The sequence below is a fragment of the Pezoporus flaviventris genome, unplaced genomic scaffold (genome assembly GCF_033815535.1).
Source record: "Pezoporus flaviventris isolate CSIRO_AGI_PZ_B2104156 unplaced genomic scaffold, CSIRO_AGI_Pfla_v1 ptg000013l, whole genome shotgun sequence".
Lineage (NCBI taxonomy): Eukaryota > Metazoa > Chordata > Aves > Psittaciformes > Psittacidae > Pezoporus > Pezoporus flaviventris.
The window spans coordinates 38,988,450-39,013,409 of NW_026892561.1; the positions used below are offsets into that span (position 1 = coordinate 38,988,450).

At 35.7% G+C, this 24,960-nt stretch overlaps 1 protein-coding gene across 1 annotated transcript in view; it reads left to right on the forward strand.

The window, feature by feature from the left end:
* The window catches only part of SLC9A9 (solute carrier family 9 member A9), a 195,756-nt gene that overhangs the window by 91,630 nt on the left and 79,166 nt on the right, over positions 1 to 24,960 (forward strand). The window contains exons 10-12 of the mRNA XM_061452903.1: positions 16,830 to 16,943; positions 18,785 to 18,896; positions 24,413 to 24,566. Coding sequence (XP_061308887.1) covers positions 16,830 to 16,943; positions 18,785 to 18,896; positions 24,413 to 24,566 — 380 coding nt within the window. The remainder of the gene's footprint in view (positions 1 to 16,829; positions 16,944 to 18,784; positions 18,897 to 24,412; positions 24,567 to 24,960) is intronic.

Here is a 24,960-nt window from a genome sequence, read left to right on the forward strand (position 1 = left end):
AACCTTTCTGATAACTGTACAATAAGGGAATAACATTTATGTTTACTACTATTTTGCAGAAATACTGAATTGCATATGCCATTACTAACCTTGCATCTGACTGTTACAGTTTGAATACAAGACTTTTTCAGGGATTCATCTGCATGATTTAGTGATGCATAGCCTCAGAGAGAGAAATTAAAAAAGAAAGGCCATGCTATTTTTACTTATATAGGAACCTTTTCAACTACAGAAGTAACTAACATTTAGTTTAAATGCACAGTGGTTTTGTTCATGTTTACTCTGCTGTTCCCTTGCATTCAACAGTGCAAAACAAAACGGTGAGAGTAAACTGAATCTACCCTTGAACACACAGAAAAGGGATTATGTGTTTCTCTATAGAGCTGTGAGTTTTATGCACCCCTTCTGTTTTTCTCTTCCCCTATAAGCTCTTAATCCTTGCCTCCCTTACAATATGGTTCAAAAATTTTTGTTAAATTCCTGTGAATTTTTCTCATTTACTTTCTAATCCAAAGATCACCCTTTCATATGCAGCTGTTTCAGCAAGACCTGTACTACCTCTTTCTTCCTCTCCCCAAAAGAATTCTTTTCAAGTAAATTTACTAAGCCAAACACTTGGCATTCTCACAATCCTATATGACTTGAGAACATTTTAAGTTAATATGGTTCTTAGACAGACAGCTTTGCTCCTAATCTAAGTCATTTTTATTACTCATTACCGGCCAAAATCAAGGGTGCTTCAGTTCACTTACTGAATTATTCTAAAGCAGCCTCTTTTGTTACAATATGACAGATCTTTCAAAAAGGACTGGTGAACTATAATGCACACTGACAGAACAGTAAGTTAAGACCAAAGCTAAAGCTAACAAACCCCACAGAAATTAGATTTTAAACTGTAAATCAGATTGTGAAATTGTGTTACCTGTTTTTAAACAAATGATTTTTCTGTACTGCTTCGCACGTTTTTCTTTACATTTTTACCAGCTATTAAAGTTTCATAGCTTGATGGTAAAATTCAGTGCACAATGATAGAGGCTGTATTTCTGGCAGAGTTCTGCATTTCTCACAATACCTCATCGTTTGCCTTAAAAAAATAGATTTTTTTTAAAAAAAAAAAAAAGACTGGTATGATTTTCTTCAGATACTGATATAAAATGAAAGCTTATCTACAGTTCTTAAATGAGAATTCAAGGACCTCTATTAAGAATGTCTGTCAAAAGATGCCATGTAATTACTAGTCCCCATGTATACTTTATTATCTAGTCAATCACTGTTTGACTGTCTATGAAAGAGATATATTAGATTTTAAGCATCTGAAGCTTAAAGAATCTTACAAATTTTGTGAAAATCAATGGATTATTTTAACATTGTTATAAGTAAGATAATAAATGTTTAGTGAAAATGCAGGCTTTAGAGAGGTTTCATTCAATCCAATTATCCTAATTCTCTCTTAAGCGTCTATAAACATTAACTTTGTGTGGGTTTTGGTTGGGTGTTTTTATTTATTTTATTTTTATTTTTTTAACATGAGTGATGTTTTATACCAGTATTTTTAAGTCAACATCACCATTGGCCTGACTATGGTCATTGTAATTTCAACATTAAAATTGACACTGCCATCCATGGAAAAAAGGTTCGGTCATACATTTAAAGTTTAATTACCCAACGTGTCTTTAACAAAGACGATGAAACTGTTAGGACCTGATCGAAAGCTATTTGATTCTGTGCAGCTTTCTCTAGAATTATTTACAGCTGCTATTATAACCTCATATTATGCTGCAGGCAGACAACAGTTGCTTCTAATTCTTGGGACATTATAGTTCAGATTTTACATTAGGTTCTTCAGATGCACAGTTGGGTTGTGTGGATTTGCTCAGCTGCAAGTCAGTGGCTAGACAGGATGTTGCTAGATAAACAGAAATTACTGGTTTGTTGAAAGTGGGTAGACTATAAATCCTACAGGTCATCTCTAGAAAGGGATGCATGGACAACACCGTGTTTTCTACAGAAAGAAAAGAAATTCCTTGCTATTTTTTCCTCTCTGCCCTCTAGCACTTTTACTCAAATACCAGGCTGAGACCAGCACAGTTTCCTAGTAGTGGAGTATTAAGAGAGGCTTCTGCCTTTCTCTAATGGCTATAAATTTTATCCATCATACTTGTGAGTTATATTATTTATGTTCCCTTAACTCCAGAGAATAGCTACAATGAAGAGATCAGAAAACAGCACTACCTCTCTTTGGTTAAGTATGCAAGGGTATGGAAAATTCTGCTTTCACACAAAATACAGTGCCAACAAATAAATTCTGGGAAGGGAATTCTGAGATCCAAACATCTCCTATTGAAGAAGAGCCAGAGAATTACTAGAAGACACAGGAAAGCACATTCAGCCAGCAAGGGGGTATGTCACACACTGCCCTGCCTGTCTCTGTTCATTCCACTCTTCTAACCCTTGTTTACATAGTCAGCTCTGAAATAGTTGTTCTAACAAGCTCTTGAAGGTTGCCTTCTCAGGTTAGGTATAATAGTCTTTTTAATCACATTTTAAGTTAAACAGTTACATTTTTCACTGATCCTGATAACAAACCCATTAGGGAACACCTGATTTATAGACAAAACTTCTGGCCTGATTGTTCAGCTGCGCTGGGTGTGCAGTATGCACAAGATGCCACATTAAGATTTCAGCAGCCCTTCACCCCCAAGGTTTTACGCAGGTTTGAGAACAGGGTAAAGGTAAAACAAGAGAACACTGTGCTGCATAACTTTTGAGCAGCTTTACCAAAGCATGTACTCTTACTAGGACTGCTTGAGCAAATTAACTTACCCTGAAGGACTGAAAGTTCAGATTGGTATTTCCTCGCTGATGGACGTAGTACCAATTGCTGCAAACTTTAATTTCCGCACTATAACACAGGCATCATTATCTCCACTTGTTGAAAGTCATCACTTTGCAGAGGAGCAGCTAATATCCCCTTCAAATCCCTTGAAAATACATTACATTTTCAAAAACTGTTTGGCTCATTTATGATATAGCTATACATTTTCCAACAAGGAAACAGGCTAGGGATCAATCAGCTGATTGCTGGATCATAAACTGAGCTGTATTCCAAACAGACTTTGGTGTAAAAGGGTTGTGTTTATAAACATATTAATTTAATGTTAATTACTCATATTATTTGAAACAAGCTGACAAAACAGTCATGAAACATTTTTTTTTAATGCCTCAAAAACTGTAAATCAAATCATTAGAGTCTCTTGACTATGACATGCCACTGAATAGCATCAGTATGGACTTCATCCTTGATGCTGTTCCATCCATAGTGGACTCACTTCTGAAGTAAATCGGAATAAGAGACTATAAACTAAAAAGTAAAGTATGACAATAGATATCCAAATCTACTGAAGGAGGGCAGAAGGGGAACCAACAGCATCAGACAATGTTTGCTACAAAGAGCACTGTGGACTAGAAGGCAAAGAGAGGTGGCTGAAATCAGTTTTGGGATCTCTATATCTGAATGAAGCACCATTCCTGTGATCTAGTCATTCTACTGCCTTTCTGCTGGCCTAATTTATCTCATAAACTAGTTACAAGCAGCCCTACGCTCAGCATGGAAACAAAAAATTCACATTCTGTGGGTTCATGTTACAATGACTATCTGACAGGATTCTCCTGACAGCTACCTTTCCATAAGAAAAGAAATAATGTACTGAAAATTCTGCTCCAGTAGCAGAATGATATCTCATGAGTTTCCTGTTAAAAGCGCATGCCAGGAACTGCATCTACTGTTTTTATCTTTCTGTGAGAGAAGGGGAGCAGCTGAGTAGAGACAGCTATGTACTACTACTGCCAAAACTGTGTCAATATGTTTGTGAGGTGTCCCACTCCAGATACCTAGCACCCATATTGTATTTGGGAGACGCAGCCCTCTAAAATCACAGGGAACAACAATGCAAAATGAAATGGGTTTAGTGCCGTTATCTTAAATGCTCCACAGTCACAGGACTTGTGTGGGCCCCGTGGCTTTGGTCCTGCTATTTATATGAGTGTTTAGAAGCCCAAATAACTACAGCTGTGCTTACTTCCAAAGCGCACAACCTATTTGAATTTACCTCTAGTTAATACCCACTATTTTTTGTTATCAGGCATTGGACTGTTTGTAGATAATTAGTTTACATTTCTGGGAAGGCCGCACAATTGTCAGGATATAATGGCTCTTACAAGTCAGCCTCTTGATTTTTAAAAAAATTTAGAGTACTTCTGGACTGGGGAAAACCCTACTTACAGCAAAATGTCCTGGATAATTAGCAGAGCAGCAACCGCCACAAAATATAGTTCTCATCCTTTTGAAATGAGCAGCCTAATTGGCAGCTGCTGTTGTGATTTGTTCAGGAGCTCTAGGTAGGAAAAAAAATACCTTTAAGGCACTGCAAGAGGTCAGATGTTTCCACACAAATTACTGGCAAAGAGAAAGACTGAAATCAAAGAAAGTTATCTTTCAAACAAGATTACTACCAGGACTAGATTCTTATCAGTCTTTGCATATGTGGTGTGCAGGAGGTATATGTTTTTCCAGCACACCACAATCACAGTGCCTGCAGGAAAATTTCATACTAGAATGTTTTTTCCATTATCTTCTGAAGTATATAGCACCATTGGCCACCTGATATCGGATAACATTTGATGACTAATGCTCTGTCTGAGGGTAAACTGGGAATTCTTTTTAACTAATACACAGCACTTAAGCCTGGCACTCTTCAGAAAGTATTCAGGAGGTCTTTGCCTAAAGGATCCAATAAAGTCCAAATTCCTAATTAGGATTGAACAGGTTGCATATATTAAGTACTTTCTTCCATTTAAGTGGAGACTGAGCATAAAAGGTAGCTCTGATGGGCACTGTCTCCTCCTGTCTCATGGTTCCCTTTCTCCAGCTGAAAAAAACCTCTAATCTCTGATCTCCCTGAAATCTTGCAAGTTCAGACTCAAAAGCAATAACGATTGAGGCTTCAGGCAGTGCTGCTCAGGAAAGAGTCCAGATGATGAATTTACAGTAGTCAACAGAAAGGTCTGAAGAATCAGGTACTTCTGATAATATGAAAATAAAATAGCATTTGAGAAGATTCATTTGTATAGGAATAATATTAGTATAGTTTTGCCCTTGCTTTAAATTGTTTTGCTTAAAGCAAATACTTTGGAAACGAGTTACATTAGAGGAAAACTTTGCTCTTATTTTCTTATATTTTACCCAGGTTGGGTTTTGTTTGGTTTGGTCAGGCTTTTTTGGGTGGTGGTTGTTTGGGGTTTCTTAAGGCATTTAGTAAAATCTCTGTTTTGCAGCTGTTCAAAATGATCAGGGAAGACACAGAAATGCCCCTGGTTCTTTTTCTTTCTGAGAGAAGAAAATGATAAAAAAAATTCTAAGCACAGTTAAAAAAATGAATGGTTTATCCTGCATATAGCACATGGCTGTTAGGAGGAGGTACCAGAAAGTGTAGGTCTAAATTTCTGCTGTCTTTGAGACACCTAACTTATATGGCAAACAACAGCAGTCACAGTCTTAGACCCATGTAGAAGTCCAAAAGCTCACGTCTCTAGATATTACCTATCATTACAGCTCTAGCCTAAGTACCCCAAAAAGAAGCAACCAAGCAACAGCTACCTCTCATTCTTGTTGTGTGCTTTCCCTTGTAACCTCCAGCTTTCCCAGCCTGAGGCACTAATGAACTCCAGCTGTGTCACAGGCATGCTGGCTAAGCCTCGTGTTCCTGAGCTGGATGGTCATAGCTTGGTAACTCAATGCGTCTCTCCAGAGCAACTGGGTCTGTTACAGCCTGTCCTTGTTTATAAATTGCCTTCTTATCTCTAATTGAATATGCACCACATGCGCAGTGCTTGTAATAATTATTACCTTTAAAATGGATTGCAATCGACAGGAAATGTACAATGAATTCCAGTTCTATACACAGCTATTTTCTGTATTTAGCAGAAAAAGCTGAAGACTGGAAATGTGCCAGATGCATTGTTTGACCAGATGTACAATAAGATCTTAAGAAACCCTGTAGAATAGTATAATGCTATAAAGAAAGCTAAAGCTTCTTACTGTATGGGTTTAACAAGAAATATCATAACACAAGAAAATCTTGATTTCCACAAAAAAGGAATTATACTACCATGTCTTTCAATCTGAATTTTAACAAAATCCCTCATTATCTGACTGATGTTCCTGGTTACTTAACTATGCTAAAAGAATGTTAATCTGCAGTCTCGTGACATGTGTCTCCCCCTAAATTTATGTGGAAATGCAGTAATTGTTTCCTTTTAGCTGTGAGCTACATGATGGATGGTAAACAGCTAGGAAACACTGCTAGAAGTAAACTGGTAACAGTGGACTTTATAACTGTGGTATATCAGTAATTAGCTGCATCATTTTGATTCATATCATAAAATAGTTTCTATCCTCTATCCTATCCATAATATTGAAAATATTGGGTCTCCACATATAGAAATCTCATTAGAATATTCAGTTCTATACTTCCTTCTTTATCTCCATTTTCCCTCTTCTTCTTTTTTTTTTTTTTTTTTCATACTTGCTTTAGTGGCTCCTTAACTGAAAATGTGCAGATTTACTCTGGCCTCATTAGTTCTCACCAATCATGTGTCCCTTTATCATCAGTATTTTGTAAGAAATACCATATTCTAGTATCTTACACGTGCCTTCCCCTACAATTAAACAGAATCTTCTCTTGAAAACAACAAGGAAAACAACAATTTTACTTAAGCAAGAGAACTGGAAAATACACATGCTGAAATGTAGTTCATGCCGTGAACTATAGTGATAAATGCAGTGAAAACAGTATTTCTACAGAGAACCTCATCTTGTTGAAGATGATGTCATTTTTGATGCTGGTAGGCTAAGGAACATAATGCCATATGCAAACTAGTTACCAAATGGCTTCATTAAAGATTTTACAATCTGTTTAAACATTAAACATTTTCTTTAAATATTAATAAAGTTCTTTGATTGTTAAGGTTCCAGTTTACTCTTTGCAGCGCAATAACAGATGCCAGGAGTTAGCTAACATATACCAATTGGAATTAAAACCTACAGGCCAAGATATAACTGGCATATGGAGAAATATGTCATGAAATTCCAAGCTGAGACGCATGTTGTAATTTCTTTGAAAGGTTCCCTGAATCACAAATGAGATTCTCATATGTCTTCATCTGTGCCATGGAGGCAAACTGTATGTGGCTATGTAAGCTACTGCAGAATCAAAAACTGGTTCACATAACCATGCAGGCCATGTTATTGTGTCTGTCTTAATGTTCTCACAAACGGTCTGAAAATGGTCCTCATTGTGGGTACGTAGCCCTTATCCTTAGTTTTTAACTCTGCGTCCTGACAAATACTCTGTCTTGTGCAGAAAATTTCCTTAATGTACCCTGTCAAATCAAGTCCCTTCTTAATTATTGCCGCCTTCATAATCACTGCAACTTTGGAATGCATAGGCAGAAAAAGCAAACCAAGATCAAGCTAATCCTGGGCTATGAACATATTCTTGAATTATCAACATGTACTGAAATAGAGCAGACTGTAGGTTAACATTACATACTTAGTTTAACTTATTCAATTTCATGTTTTGTAAACTTGAAAATTACAACATTCACTTAGTCAGTTCCAACTCTGCCATCTGAGAATTTGTGACAGAGATAAAAAATAAAGCTAAACAGCTGACTATAGCTCATCTCTTTCTCTTGATCCTGTCTGTGAAAATAATTGAGGGCTAAAAAGCCCTTTGTCAAAATCATGACTAGTATTCAAATAAGTTCCTTGTCTTTCCACACATTTTCATACCTATCTACTTTCATTTACCTAGAGTAATAAAAAGAGCATGGAAGTTTGAGCATCTATTTCAAGCTTTTGACATGTAATTCTGCTTCGGTTCTACTAATTTAGGGGGGTGTTGTCCGCCCTTTACCTCCAGTGAGCTTGAGAAGAGTTCTGAGTGATTGAGAATTCCAGACCGCCATTCAGCATAGTCGGAAGCAGACACTTATGTAGTGACTGATACTTTTGTTGAGAAAGCATTTCTCTGCATGAGGTGCCAGATAGTACTTCCCTAGACACACCTTCTGCTTTCCTATGCGTTCTTATTGAAGTTATTTTTAAGGTGCGTTAAAGAATGACTAGTTGTATCTCTTCACTACAGATACTCAATTTTATATAAAAGAAAGAGTGTCTTAGGATCACAGATTTAAGTACAATTGAAGTTGTATCTTTGTTTAGGATTTTTAATTTCTTTTTAATTTAATGTGATGATTTTTTTCTTTCCTTTTTTTTTTTTTCTGATGTCAATTGCGGGGTTTCTGAAACATCACCAAGGAAACCACTGGTAATTTAGTAGACCTGAAAACACTGGAAATCCTTAGAATACTTTCTGCAACAACTTCTATTCTGTGGTTTCAGCTGGAGTCTCATTATAGCCAGATGCAAACCTAACCCATTGAAATTAATTATGAAACTATCATTTAAATTCAAATATCCACGGGCTCAATTTGGGTTTGCATTTAATTTGAGAGCAAGATTTCACTTTTTAGTCTTTGCACCCTAACAGCATCCAACTGCTGTAGCTTTTGAAGTTTTGACATTATTAATCTTTGCCTTGTTTGTGCTTAATACTACATATTCATCTCCGTTGGCCTTTACACATATTATTAGTGTATGCACATACACTCATGGGCACACATACACTCTGTGCTATGTAAAAGGCACGCATAAACAGCACTAATAATTTCCTCCAAGTTCATTTTTTCAAATTATCCTTCATCTGCAGTTTTTTTGATGCATTTCACAGATGCAAGTGCAGGGTGTTAGACATCCCTTTGCCACAGGCAATTATTTGCTCAGAGTTGAATTGCCAAGATTGCAGCCGCTTGGAAGCTAACTTGCATTTGATGACAGCTTTCTTGTGCTTTATCTAAAAGATGGTCCTTTGTAGTGTTCTCAAAAATTACCCCACCAGTGAGTATCTGACACTTTCTACAGTTAAAAAACTAGCCCTTTCACACAATGTTCAAGTAAATCCCCCTCACATTCTATGTCTCAATTATCTCCATACAGTCTCCACTCTAGATTATATCTTTAAGTGCAAAGGACTGTTACATGAGGAAAGTCATGCACTCTAATACTTAAGAAAAAAATATGACACAAAAACATAGTTGCTATTCACATTTCTCAGTCCTTTTGTCCCAATAAATCATCAATTATTGAATAGTAGCCTATGCGAAGAGGCAAGGAAGCAGTTCAAAGAGAACTGTAGAAATGAAACATAAGAATCCCCCAAATTTCCACCCTAAACATATAAGAGCAGATCAGTGAACCTATTAAGCCAGTATCCTGCTTCATAAACTGGCACTAGAACCTGCAGAGTAATTGCAAATAATACCACCAAATATAACCATAGGATAGCATTCTGCCAAGGTAACATTGTTAAAAGTTGGCTCATCAGTAATAGGTCTTGAAGAATAATAAATGGAGCTTAATGTCACAAGGATCTCATGCTATTTAGTACCAATTAGAGCAAGAACTGTCCTCAGAAGAAGGGTTCTCTGCCTAGCTTAGAAAGAGGTAAGATCTTGTGTCCACTCTCCTCCAGATTCTATGAACAGATCTATAAAAAAACAGATATACACATATGGAAAACCCTTAACAAATAACAGTGGCACAGAAAGTAGAGAAGTTATTGAGTAAACATTTTCATCTTATATTAGGCAGCAAATAAAAACAAAACAGCATGTGGTCAGAAAAACGTGCAAATCCCGTTACTGTGTTCTGGATTAAAGTAGAGTATTTCCTGATTTACTGTTCTACAGGAGTTTTCTACAGAATTAGATTGTAAAGGGAAGTATCAATATGTATAGAAAGAAGCTGCAGTATAATTTCTCTAGAACAGGTTCAAGGAGAACAAGTATTTGTCCTGTAATATGTCAGATATGCAGTGAAATGGAAATTTTCAAGTCATGCTCATCAGATCATTTTTTGCATTCTTGATTTTGCTGGAAATCGTAGAGAAAAGACACACAGATTTCATAAGAATCTTTGCAGGTTTTTTTTTTTCCTGATAGGTTAAAGGCCCTGGTATTGGTTACTTTCCAACACCCAAAACTTGACAAGAAATTATTAGTATGAACTCACTTCAAGAATTAATATAAGAGAATATTTCCTCTCAGCAAATTGAAATGGAATATATTGCATTTGTCCTCCTTAGAAACTGAATTGATCACTTAAGGTTAGGACTCTGGTGGCAAGTCACAGAAAACAAAACAAAACAAAAAGCACTTGAAATGGGTGACAAGGGGAAGATGAAATTGGTTGTGTTTTTTACTTTGGAAAAATCAGCAGCAGTAGCTCTAATTCGAACATAGAGAAACACAAAAGATCTATTAATTCATTGCAATTTTAAAGACAACTGGATTACATTGATAACATTACTACTTTATTGTGACCAGAAGGAGAACAGTCATGTTTTAAAGCATCTAAGTCTCCTTTGTTAGCTGAAATTGGCTTTGGCAAAGCCACAAATTTATTCTTTCTTTTGCTTATTTTTTTAATCATTGTTCAATATAGCTGTTCACTGTCAAATCCATCATGTTCCCTGCCTCCACCTGCTTGGAGATTTGCTTCCCCAGAAAGATGCCTTCCAAGAAAGTACCTTTCAAGTTGTTCAGAACAGGTCATAAACTTAACCTTCATTTTTATTGATGTTATTATTTGGCAGCCTTTTAAATTCTTTTTCTTCTACACAGTTTATTCTCTGAATTCAGCTTTATAAGAATATTAGCTTAATCCTAGATAGCAGAGGCTGTTCACAGCCTCTTCATTTGCCATTACCATTATTATCCCTTTCTATCAGAAAATTGAATAGCCATCAGTAGCCCCAAAAATTTCCAAAATCATTCCTAGCACAGTGATTCTAGTACTACCATTAATTTCTGGCCAGTTAAAAGTTTTTTATATCCCTTCAAACAGTTTTCCAGCCACACTGTTATGCTCTATCTTGATCAGAACCCTTTCTTAATACTTGCAGAATAATACAGTACTGCTAAATTAAATGTAGAGAGCTTCAACTGCAGTAATTCCCTGAGCACATTATCTTCATACAACAGAGCACTGATGACTCCTCCTTCCTTTGTGCCTGCAACATCTCAGTTCAGGAATTTAGGATAAATAAGCACTTTGAAAGTGGTTATTTATAGTTTGTGAACCAAATGATAACTTAGATGACAAGCTGTAGGAGCAACAGCATCACCTACTGTTTTGGAGATACCTTCCATTAAGGTGTCATTCCTGGGTTATTTTTAGGTACAACTTAATGCCTGCCTGACGTATGATAGCAGAAGTTGGTTGTGCTGCAGGAAAGGGAGATAGTGATCTAAAAATGTTCCCTCTCTTACAAACTGATCAATGTTTGAAAGAGAAAAAAAAAAATAATGGAAGTTTGCAGAAACCCCTTTCCTAGGCAACTTCGCAAGACTACTGATAGAATGAATAATTGTTTTTTCTACAGCTAGATCCCACGTCTATTGAAGGCAACATAGAAGTTCGCAAGAGGCTCTGAATCTGGCTATACTACTAAAAGTGTACACCAGAGTTTCTACTGCTCCCCATGCCTTACATGTAAAAGAAATAAGTATATTGAGTGTTAGATTTTGAACAGTCATTGTCAATTGATAAAATCAAACAACAAATTTCTTTCTGAGGCTTAATTTTAATCCTGCAATTAATGATGTTGGCAGATTCACTGTAAATACAAACCACAGTTTCCATTCACCCTTGAGGTCAAACCTTTTTAGAAGTTCTGAATGTTTTACTTCATAAGTTATTTTCCCTCTGATTTTCATTGCTCCAAGTAGTTTAGAACAAGAAAAAGATTCTAATTTAGCTGTCTAATTAATTAAACTTCTCCTACCCAGCAAAGCCATTCAAAACCTATAGCATTTTTAATAATAGAAAGGATTTGCCATGATGTCTGGGCCAATGTTTTTTCTTTACTGTTGCTAGTCAGAAGTGTATTCACAGAATCAAAGAACAGTTAGGGTTGGAAAGCACCTTAAGATCATCTCGTTTCAACTCACTGCCCTCACAGGGAAGAACTTTCTTATACCTAACCTGAACTTCCCCTATGTAAGTCTGAACCCATTACCACTTGTCCTATCACTATAGTCCCTAATGAAGAGTCCCTGTACCAGAACTTTCATGGCAGTGTAAAGATTATGCCAGAAAAGACTAATCTATACTGGGTAAATACAAAACCTTGCTGGCTTTTTCCTGTCGCTTTGTGCTGCTGTTTTCTTTATTTCTTTCTCTTTTTACTTTCCTAGCTCTTCCTCGGGCCTTAGGAATCTTTTCAACCTCCCAGCTCTACAGGGAAATAGAAAGTTATTGAGCGCCTTCCTTAAATCTGTTGGGGTGAAATTCATTTAATTCAGTAGCAAATCCTACTGATAAAAAAGGCCAGAATTTTGCCGCAGGGCATAAAAGATCTTGTAAGAATCTCTCTTTGATAGTGGGTTTGTAAGTTTACAGTCACACATGCTTGGATATCAAAATTAACTTCATAAACAAGTTTGTATTCCTTCATGAATCTGAGTTACTTCTGCTGATTCATCTAAGTATGTTATTCTAGAAATGAGCATTATATCACTGTGTTGTGAAGATTCATTATAGTTGTATAAAGGATTTCAGGCAAGAGGTTCAAATTCAAAACTTCTTCTGATTTTGAAATCTCTAATCAAAAGAGAAAGATTAAATAAAGCAATTAGACTATAATAAAAGCTTTTACAATCTAAGAAAAATCATGGTAGTTGGCATTTTCACAAGGAGGGTGGAGGGAAGGAAGGAGAAGAGAAAAAGCACTTCCCTTATCTCACTCCAAAGATAAAACTAATACAGTTTTTATATCATATTAAATTTTTCACTTGAGTTAAAATAAAACATCACTATAAGATAAACTTAAAGCAAGTCTTAAGGTGTAGATAACCTGGACTGATTCTTTGCTCTGCCAGTGAGAAATGAACTGCAAATTCAGAAGAATATCCCAACTCAAAGCTGATTTTTTGCATATCCCTCTTAGTACTTAAAATAACTAAGAATAACAGAAAAACTAAGCATGTTTGGTGAATGATGTGGTTTTGAATGCATAAATATTATGTCTATTTTAATAGATATTTCTAACATTAATCTTTTGTAATATCGACTTTTTACAGAGAAAATAAACAAAGCAAACCAAGTATCAGTTTCGCTAACCCACTGAGCTAAGACCCTAAGCTTAAGTGCCTGAATTGGTTCTAAACTGGTGTTTTTGTAAACACTCTACTCTGCAATGTGTTGACATTGGTGATTTATTACAACTCTTACTTTAAAGCTATCAGCAGATTTATAGACTTAGTGGAAATGTAGAAATGACACATTACAAATGAGGGGTTTTAGTTTTATACAGAAAAAAAATGTCTTATTACTATGTTTATGTTATAAATGGTTTCTAGCATAATTTTCCAATAGCCTTGGGAAAACTAATGGCAGCGTATGAGCAATTTAATGCCAATTTCATTTAGAGTAGAAAGAAGTTAGCTATCTGTGTGGGAGGCAAGGGAAAGGAATTTATGGTTATAGACAAAATATTCCAAGGACTTAATATCTAGGATTCTAATCTTAATTTCTTTTTTTTTTTTGAAAGCAAGTAATCCCACTTGCAAGTACATATATTCAAAATAAGGAACATTTCTGAATGGCATTTAAGCAGACCATGGACAATATCATGTTCATTATCGCCCCTCAGACAAAAAAGGATGTTTCTCAGAGGTTAATGTGGAGGTTGCAATTCTTCTTGGAACTACTTGGGTGTCCCAGGAAATTATAAATTCCAGATGAAAACCTATTCCTCCTATTCTTCTGCTTCTCATAAAAAGGTCTTGACATCTCATTTTTAAAATGGTGACAAAAACTTTCGTGTGAAAAGCATAACTATTTGGGAAAATGAATCTATGGAGGCTCTTTCTTAACATGGTTTTCAGAAGATCTCTTTAGAATAAATTGTTCTGTTCTGATGGGTTTTATGCTGCACAGCACTGACAGTTAAGTGCTTAATAGAGTATCTTCATGGGCTCTGTATTGCTGTTGAAAAAAAACACAGAAGTTGAAGAAACACTAAATAAAACACTACACTGAATACAGGAATAAAAGTGAAGTCTGAAGGACAATGAATACATTTTGTGTTATTTCCACAAGAATTATGTCCCATGAAAAGGGATACAGATATCACTTCTTTTATGACAATAACTGGTCTGAAGCAGTTGCTTTTTTTTTAATTTATTTTTCTTTATATTAACTCAGGGTGAGAAATTTGGTTAGGTTGCACTCCATAAATAGATGTGTCATAAGAGTGATATACTTTTTAAAAAGGAGGAGCAAACTACATAAGGAATACAAAAGACTCTGAATGAAGCTACCAAGCTAGTTTTACCGTTCTGAAGAGATGAATCATTCATAAAAGACCGTATCATGGCTGTGCCTAGAATAGGAAGGAGCCTTCTCTAAATTAGCTGTTGAAATAGTACCTGGCTTTTTACTGTACAAAGGAAGGAAACTAATCTGGATTTAATCTTCTGGCAAGTAGGCAGTGCTCTGATAGTGAATGATCAAAAAGCAAAGAAAACTAGAGATAAGGGGTAAGGGGAAACCAGCACAGCCCAGCACCAAAATTCACAGGTGAAGAAAAAAAGAAAAAGGAGGGAAAGAGGGATTTGGATTATATTTGCTCTTGCAAACAAACCAAAGTTGGTGTCCAGCAAATATGATTCAAGAACTGCAATAGATTACAATGTTGCATGTATCTGACATAGATGAATGACTAGAAAGTTTTATGTACACTGCAAATATAGGCTAAGAAAACAATTAGACCTATGATGGGGGCACAGAAAACATTGTCCCAGTGCACTTTGGGCAAGACCAAGCTTGAATTTACTGTTACAGATAACTGAGAAAGAGTATACAACAGAGATAATGATATAGCAAAATCTGTTTTCCTTTAAAACTGTGTCAACAAAAAGTTTGGAAAATATAAGAAAGAAACTTCAGTTTCTAAAATACATCTACTTTACATTTCTTTAAGTCTTGAATAAGATTTCATAAATGAAGAGTGAAATATCATTCAACTTTAAAACCACTGGAGCACCTTTATCTTACCCCAACAACTGAAGTATGCTGCTGTGGCTCCTCATAACAGTATACTTCCATCAAAAGGTTTTTATATATACACAAATACTTTTATATATGTGTATATATATGCATATGTATATACACATACATCTATGCATGTATATATATATATGTATATCTTGTCATGATGCTCCTCATGCATTTTTTGAAGAATTAGAAAAATGTGTCAAACGACATTCCCACAAAGAAGTGGGAACGTTTGCTCCCAAAATGGAAATGCAAAGATTTATCACAATAATTTCTATGGGTCACAAGATCACATACTTTGATGGTTTTCGACAACTGGTTTCTCTCATTTAAATTTAACTGAAATAATTTAAGTCCACTAACTGGTGAATGTTTCGTTTGTTTTCATGTTGTTCAGCACTGCAGCACAAAATGGGGGTTATGGAATGTTTGTTTGGGATAATTGATGGTGCTGCCATGGGCCCAAATCTCTCCATATACTAGTAGGTTTTATGCCATTTTGCTTCTGAAATTTGTTTAAAATAATAATGTTGACAGCTCTCATTTTTCCTTTGTTAGATCTCAGTGACTGTTATTGGATATTTATTTTTAGAAGCACAAATATATTACAAAAAATACATAAGCCCATTGAGGATGAATAAAGTATCTCCATAGTAACATTCTGGATAGAGATTTATGACTGGTTGTAGACAGATTGACAAACTTCAGCCCTAATTCTGTATAAGGATTTGTTAGCATAGTCTCCTGAGCCCAAAAGTAACTTCAGAAGTTAAAAGACCTTTTCTTTCTCTCTTCTGTAGTTATTTGGCAGCAACGATTGATTTTTTCCAGATCTGAATAAATATGAAAACTTATATTATTAGTTTTTATAGAATCAGCTGCAGATGCAATCAAGAACATCCCCTCAAGGCAAATTAATATTTTGGCTTTACTTGTTTTTTCACAGGAGAAATCATACCACGGTCATGTATTTTATGCTTATTTTATAATATGTTTAAATTATATATTAAATAGTTTGGTTTGAAATGAGTAATTGATATTGATGTTCCTACACCGCAACAGAAGTTTTCATCTGCAGCATAATATTCATGGTAATTAAAAAAAGATCATGTTATATTTTATGGGCATAGGTACTTAGAAGTCCATTTAGGAATTAGTTTTTTCTCTCTTGACATTAGTGAACCCATATCCAGCACTGTATTATGCATAGCCACTGTGCAATCAGGAGCTCCCTGTGGCTCCACAGGCTCACCTGTGTAAACAAGAGTGAGCTTAAATTCCCTCAACTTCCTTACAGTTTGCCTTGAAGCTTGTATAACTTACTTGCTGTTTATATATTCCATCAGTTGTCTGTGTCAAGATTTCATACACAAATCGGAGAAAAACTTGCAAGCAACTATGACTTTTAAAGCTAAAAGACACCATGTATATGGTATAGCAAATTAGATGGTTTTGAAATCCACCCTTGAAATAGGTGCAATTTCTCTTCCTTTCATCTAAACAGTTCTGTATTCCCCAGGAACCTGGTGGCAAACAGTAGTTCATTACAGGCATGAGTCATAATTATGTTCTTTCTCTCTCGTTTAAGTTGTTCGAGTTCATGAATTTTTTGGCTGAGAATGTCATCTTCTGTTACATGGGACTTGCACTATTCACGTTTCAAAATCATATCTTCAATCCTTTTTTTATCTTTGGTGCATTTGTATCCTTTGCTTTAAAGAAGTATGTATCTATCTACATGTATGTGTGTATATATACATATTTATACATATAAAGAACGTGTTCCATGTGAAAAAAAAAAGTCAACAAGCAAACCAATAAATACTAAAAATCATTTTTTTTGCCAAGTGAAAAGGCAATCATCTTCATTACATGTATTTCAATAACTGGCTCAATGCATGTAAGCACATGGTCTTCTGGGAGTTGCTGTTTTGCAGATCTGCTATAAGGCAAAGAATTTTAATCCAGGTGGGGAACTTTTGCCACCAGTTTACAAGTGGGGTGGGAAATTACGATGTGTACAGGGACACAAGTTGGGACAGGTGCAAGCACACAAAACCTTTTTGCCTGTCCAGAGCCAGTGCAGACTCACAAACTATAGAGCTGCCACCAGACAGACATGTGCCATGAGCAGAACTTCCCCAAAGCTACCTAAAATGATACTAAGTCCTTAAAAATAAAACAGTTCTGAATTCCTCCAATCTTTCCTTTTTTTTATGTCATATTTTCAGTGTACATGGATTTATATACACCTAAAGGATTTGTAAGAAGAAGAGTCTGTGTCTAAATCTGCCATAGTTTCTCAATAAATCTATTACTTTCTTGTACAGTGGTACAGATTCTTTTCACACTGACAATTTACACAATGATTCTTTTGGCTCAGAGCAGCAGCCCTTTGCTTATCACTTTTTGATGAACTGTAATAGCTTTGAAAGTTGGGATCATACTCTTTATTTGCAGTAATTCCTATCTGTCATTTCCAAACGAATACTAAGAACTGCATCACAGCTCCCTTGGCTACAGGTTGGGTTAGATGGCAGAGAGGATCCCGATAGCCTATTCCACCCCACCACCACAATAATGTGAGTACAGTACTGTGTCCTGCACTCCTAGCACGGGAAGACAGTTGAATGTAGGAACAGCACTGAGCACCCCAGGTGGAGACTGTACTGCAGAGCACTGCAGGGACCTGGCTCTATCATTTCCTCTCACTAAGAGCCAACAGACCACAACAGGGTTGCACAGGACATGTGAAGCAACCGCTGCTAATGCATGTTCTCCCAAGTCCATAGGAGCCTTAAGCAGATTTTAGCCCAGCAGATACAAAACTTACAGACACTGCCACTCAAGTATTTTCTCTATTCTAAGCTCCACAGCATCTTCCAGACTAAAAATGCCAAAACTAAGCCCTAAGAGTCACAAGACAAGGAAAGGGCAGAACATGCTAAAAACATATATAAGGAGCTCTGATTGTCTCCTTTTTTTTTTTAATCTGAAATAACCTCATGTTTCTAATTAAGACAACTTTTGTGATCATCACACAGGAGTCAGAGAGGACCCCTTTAGAAAAATCACTGAAGAAAAAACATTAAAAAAAAAACAAACCCAAGAGTGCTGGATCTAGACAATATGAATTGTCAGGAAATAAGAAAGCAATAATCATGTCCAAAAGCACATTTATTCTTTGCAGATTGCTGCTCTAGGCGATAATGCCATCTCTGCAATTGATGTTGGCCATTTTACTGCAGGAATGAAGATGAAGTCACATGTGATATCAATGCAATGAGTAGAAGTGGAGTGATTGAAGTTGGATATGTAATGATGAATATATAACCAGGATGTCTGTGGAAGACAGTCTCTGCCACTGAACAGTTCTATAATGGAGTTGCAACCAGAAAGATCTGACATGTAAAATATGAAGGAATATAATCTCATATTCATTTTAATTACACCTTTAAAATAAATTTGGATAAATGCTGGGTTTAAGTTAACTGGTTTTATCAGAAGTTTGTCCACCATTTTCCTCAACATTTTACATTTTAGGTGGCAGTTTTTGTCGCAAGAGCTTGCAACATATACCCACTTACTTTCCTTTTGAATTTGGGTCGAAAACAAAAGATTGCTAGGAACTTTCAGCACATGATGATGTTCTCAGGTAAGTTCTATTTTGCTATTTTTCCTGTCCATTTAACAACTGACAAAGATAGAAATCTAACACTAGAAAAGCCACATTTATTGCAAAGTTACCATTATCTTAAAACTCATTATAGTCTTTTCAAAGCTAATGAAGTAAATGAATGTATTCTCATTAACTTCACTATTCTCTGGACCTACTTTAATGAACTTTTTTGAAACCTACCACCCAGAAAACTGATCTTTCAACCCATTGTCCTCCATCTGTCTACACTCCCATGTCAATTTGGGATACAATGTTTTTTTGTTGTGTTTTAGAGGTATTTGTAGTACACCTGACAGGATGCTTATGTACCAGCAAATAAAGATGCAACTGTTAAAGTGTTAGTACTGATACTCAAATCAGTGGTCTGTGGTAAGTTCTTTAGCTTTAGGAACAGTTTTACTTTGAAATATAAGACTAGGAGAATTTAATTACACAGAACTTTTCATATGTATGCCAGCCTGATATTTGAATACTTTATTTTCCAAATTCAGATTTTATTTATTTTTAACAGATTAATATTATAGAACTAAAAAAAAAAAAATAAATCAATCCAGAAGAGGGTGATGCTCTATACTGATTTGTACATCATAACCTGTACTGTTAAAATCTCAGCAAGATTCTGTATTTTTGGACTTCCCCAAGCTAGAAATATCTCCACTTGACTTTATAATGCTAGTTAGGGAAAAACTGACTTATAAGCTAAGAATATTTGTTTAGAAAAAGACAGAAACACAGTAGCACAATGCCATTTATGAAATAATTTTATAAAATTTTATTTTCTTCATTTTCCTGCTTTTTATACAAAAACACGTTCCAAATTTTTATGGATAAAAGTTCTTGATTGACAGCCTTGATGTACACAGATCTACTTAGCCAGATAACAAGTAAAAATAAAATCCACCACATTTCAAGCTTCCTCATCAGGAGTTCTCCACATCAGGGTGCCTCATTTGTGCACCTATGTAATTTCATCTCTCTAGGCAGTGACACAGTGGTTCATTTCTATATCCATTCAATCCTTCTGCTAAAAGCTGCCATTGAAAATGTCAGTTAATACCAGGTAGATTGTAGTGAGAGATGATGACGTACATCCATTAGGAACTGGCTTTCAGACTGCCTGCTCACCTACAGTCGTTAGCCATGTAAGATTTATATGTAGATCACCCAAGTAAAGTTAGCAGGTGGCCAAGAGCATGAGAAATAGCTTTGTATTATTAGTTACTTGGTATCTGGACTCAGTTATTTGTTTTGGTTTTTATAAGTATAGAAAGAATGCTTTCTAAACTATAGAATTAAAAATCTTCAAAACTGTATGTTATTATTCACCTTTTCTGTCCTTGTTTTCTCCAGTCAAATTTCATTCTCCCTAGAGCTAGCAGCAGAGAGCAGCCTGCAGCTAACAACTGAACATGAGAAGTCACATGTTAGCATTCCACTACAATCTGGCAGCTGAGAACTGAAAATAGTAACATTCAAATCTTCTAAAATATAAAAGTTCAAATTCTTGGAAAAGCAGTTTTTAACTGTTTTCAAAGAAACACTGAATTTTGTAGAGAAAAATGTCTTTACAACACTATAAAAAAAGTAAATGGCATCATCTGCAAGTAGAGCAATAAAGACTGACTGCCTCTCACACTGCCAGCAGATTCACACTTCACAGAACACTTAGGATATATAAGGTTTCTGTGTAACCGTATTTTTTAATAGGCACTAGGATTCGTGCTTACTTACCAGTAACATTCATATTTACTAGAAACTGATCATACTGTATATAGCAATAAACAGAGAAGAAAATTACTGCCCTAAGAGACATGCTTCTGACACAAGTAAACAAAGCATGGAATTTGAGTTTGGAGGAAGACAGTTACTGCCTACACAAGATCAACAGCAATATTCCGGTGTACCATCAGGTTCTAGACAACTGGGGGAAAACTGGGCATGGCTCACCACAGCATCACACACTCAGATTTAAAAAATGAATTTGGGGTTAGTTTTGGGTTTTTTTGCATTTTATCACTAACGAATGCTCCAAACATTTACTGCTTTACTTACTGAGTTTTACTGCCATAATCACCATGAATATCGAAGTCTGAAAGATGCAGCTATGGTCAGGCAGGTGCACTGCTGATTAGCATTTGTGTATACCTTACTCTGCAAAGAATTCTACTGAAGTCATTAAGTTCTACTTTTTGAGGTGTATTAACAAATTTGAGAAAAGGTGGAAGAGTTAGCCTTGGAAGTGATTATGTAGCATTTTGATCTATTACATTCTTCATCTGCTTCTGTCATTCCTCTAACACCACATAACAGAGGGTGGATTCACTTTACTTTTACAAACATGTTTAATCATAATTCCTGAGAGTACTCCACTGTAAATCAAAACTAGATTAGTTCTCTCATAATCAAGCCTGAGCTTCTCAGATTAAGTTCAACATCAGCTAAAATGTGGATGCCAGCAGTCTCTGCTCATGTGAAAAAGAAACATTTTAATGTCTTAAATTGTAAATGAGCTATGACTACAAGCTAGTGTTCCATGCTGCATGAAAAATGCCTCAGTTCAATTCAGTCCCTGATATGATGCTTTTAACTGGTAAGAAAAATTAAAAGGGAAGGAAACTAAATGGATCCAGATGTGCTTATTCATGGCGCTAACATGTCTGATATTTAGGCATTACTGGCACATGACCAGGAGGGGACTATTTCACTACATCAATCCTGCACCTTCCACTCTCTGTCCAATATCTCTATTTACTTTTTACTGTGCTTTCCCTCTTCTCTACAGCATAAAAGTCAGCAAGAGAGAGTATGGTGGGATACGATGCTACGAAAGTGGCTGTTGTTGTTAAAATAAGACCTTACAACAGCAGCAGAGTCTGAAAGAGTCAAACACAAGTGCAGGAGCAAAACAAAAAGGAATGCCTGTGTACAGGCAGCTGCCATGCAGACATTTACATCTGCACACTCACACATAAATGGTGGTGGGAAGTGTCAAAGTGAACCTGTCCAAGAACACAGATACGAAATCAGCTAAAAGAGAAAAGAAAGCAAGGAGGAAAAGAGCAGAGAACTATGGTTGAAACCAAAACACCAGATTTACATACAGAAAGTCTCCTTTCATGGCAGATTCTCTCCACGCTACCCACAAACAGTACTGCCCTCAAAGGCTCTTTAGGGGGATGGGTTCTTGTGATGTGTGCTTGTGGAGCATGAGCAAAGAATGGGTAAAAGCCCAATAAGACACACATTTTCTATTCTGTGGGCCTCTGATTCTTAACCCTAAGGGTGATTTTAGAGGCCTTGACGCAGTAAAGAGTATCCTTTAATGGTTGGCACAGCTAGCACAAAAAATCTGATAGAAAATATGTGATAGAGCCCAAAGGAACAACAGATCACATCACAGAAGTGGAGCTGCTCTCAGTGCTGCATCTCTGAGAGATGAGGGGAGAGAATCTTTGCTAATGGTTCATCACTGTTTGCCTTCTACTGTGCCACTCTCTCCAGGTGTAGCTAGGGTACCAAAGTCCACTGGAGCAAATCATTACATTGTGCTTCGTTGGTATTTTTGCTTGAGGTGTTACAGAAAATGTAACCTTCCTTATCTTCAGTCTATTTCAGCATCTTACTGTCTTTTCTTAGATAGCTAAAATTCCTTTCCTTCATGTTGTTACCTGGCATGTATTTATATATATATATAATAGTGTTCCTTGCTTCTCATTGAGTCTTTATATTTTAGTTTGCATTCGTCTGCATCCCACTGCTTTAGTTGGAAACAAATGCTTTGTTTGATTATTTATTTGACTTTAGACATGTTTTTTGTTGCAACTGAATTAGCTCTCCTATGTTAAGCCTTTCATTAATGAAAAATGCAGTGGAAGCACTCACTTTTTCTCTAAACTGAAGAAATACCCATTCTACTGCTCAATAAGCAGAGTCTTAATGACATATTAACCAATGTTTTTACATACGTATATTTCCTCTTACCAAAAGAGATAGTCTAAATTTAATATTGTACATATCAGTGTGATGCAGTTGCGGAAAACAGCATTGCTGTCCACCCAAAGAAAGCCATCAATAAGTAATTTAAGCATTTCATCTGAGCTAGTCATCTAGAGATTACCACTATAACCACCAGGAAAAAATCATTTCAAGAGTGGTTCAATCCATCCTCAGATACATTTAAAATAAGCTGATATTTCTTTTCCCATAAGAACATAGCAAGGTATGTGCATCCTTAGAGATGTATTTTACTAAAATCAAGGACAAGACTACTTGTTGACTGTAGCGTTATTTTCATACAAGCAGAGATTTTAAACCTGCTGCGACTAACCATTTTCAGCTAGCGTAAAGCTACAGTCTGGTACTTACTTGCAGAAATGGCTTTGTGTTATTCGCTGGATAAATTGTCCCCTCTTGTACACCAAATAATTCACATTCTAGCTATGTAATCTTAAAAAGCTTTAAAGTTCTATTTCAAAAATAGCTGCATTTAGCAGCTGATTAAATCATTCTGCATATACCATCAGTGCTTTACAAGAGGTTTAATTACTAGATTTATTCTCTCAATACTTGCAAAGTACATTTTGGATTCAGTGTGTAATGTATACATGTAATGGCTTTGATCTCTAGACTTCTTTTGTGGATTACTTTTTTTTTAGAAAACTATAAAGTAAATTTAAATAGATACACGAAAAACACTGGGAAATATAGAGTATTATTTGTTTTATGGATCCTGAGGGCTGGAGGCACTAGCAGGCTTTTTTTCCCCTCTTTTTTAAAATGTATCAGTCTGTGAGGACCTATTTAGTCAGCTTATTACTACCTATGGGGCTTTTTTTAAACTCGTTAATTATTTTCTCCATGTTTGTAAGGTTTTGTTTATTCAAGTCTCTGTGGGTGTATAATTTTACAACTACTGCAATATTTCAAGTACATTAAGAGCTAAAAATCTACAATTATTTTGTATCCCCTTTTTTAAATACTTAAAATCCTCTTTTAAGAAGCATTGGTTTCAAGTCGTTATTTTTCTGACTGTTCTTAACACATTAGAATATTTTAATAAAATTTTAAAGAAATCTATTTTTTGAAGCAAAAAATGGGTAACCTATTTGGGTACCAATTTTAATGCCAACACTCTTTCTCACTTGCATTTGATTTCACGAGTAGTCCCACTGAAGTCAGTAAATCAACACAGGGAATAGATTTCTTTTTTAACATGCCTAAAGTTTTCATTACCGTTCCATTTGCAATTATTCAACACAAAGAATTCCTTGGATGTAAAGAAAGTGAATATTATGTGAATCTTCATTGTCCACTTTTGCAAAGTTGCTTACATTGCAGTAAGCACCATCCTCTCAATCAGGACAATTCAGCATTTTATAAATATAATCATGGTCTGAAAATTTCTTCTGCCCTAGGAATAAAGATTAGGCTGAAAAGAGTAAAATTCTGGTTTTCCATCACATTAAGTTTATAATTCTTGACTTTTTTTTTAGGTTTACGTGGTGCAATAGCATTTGCATTGGCTATTCAAGACACAGAATCCCAGCCCAAACAGATGATGTTTACAACAGCACTGCTTATCGTGCTTTTCACAGTCTGGGTATTTGGTGGGGGCACAACACCGATGCTAACATGGCTTCAGATCAGGTTAGTACTGTCTTTACAATATTAACAATCAAAATAGCACACAATCACTATAAATCTATCACTTAATTCCTACAGCTTTCTAAGGTTACTTATATGGTTTTAAGTACACTTTTACAAGCATGAATGAAGTATTTGGGTACCTGGTAGATGCTCCAGAACACAAGAAACTGGTTCTTCTCAAGTTCATTACAGATTTGTACCTAGGTCAGACCTATCCTCGTTTCACAAGAGTTTGTTTCCCTACTGTTCCTTTTAAACACTGTGAATGTTTGCCATATCCTCCTTACTGTTGAAGAGCAAGCTACAAAGTCAGACTATTCTGTCATCTAGAAATACGTATTTATTACAAAAACATGTCATAAATAAAGTATTTCTGGTTATAATGTGAATATAC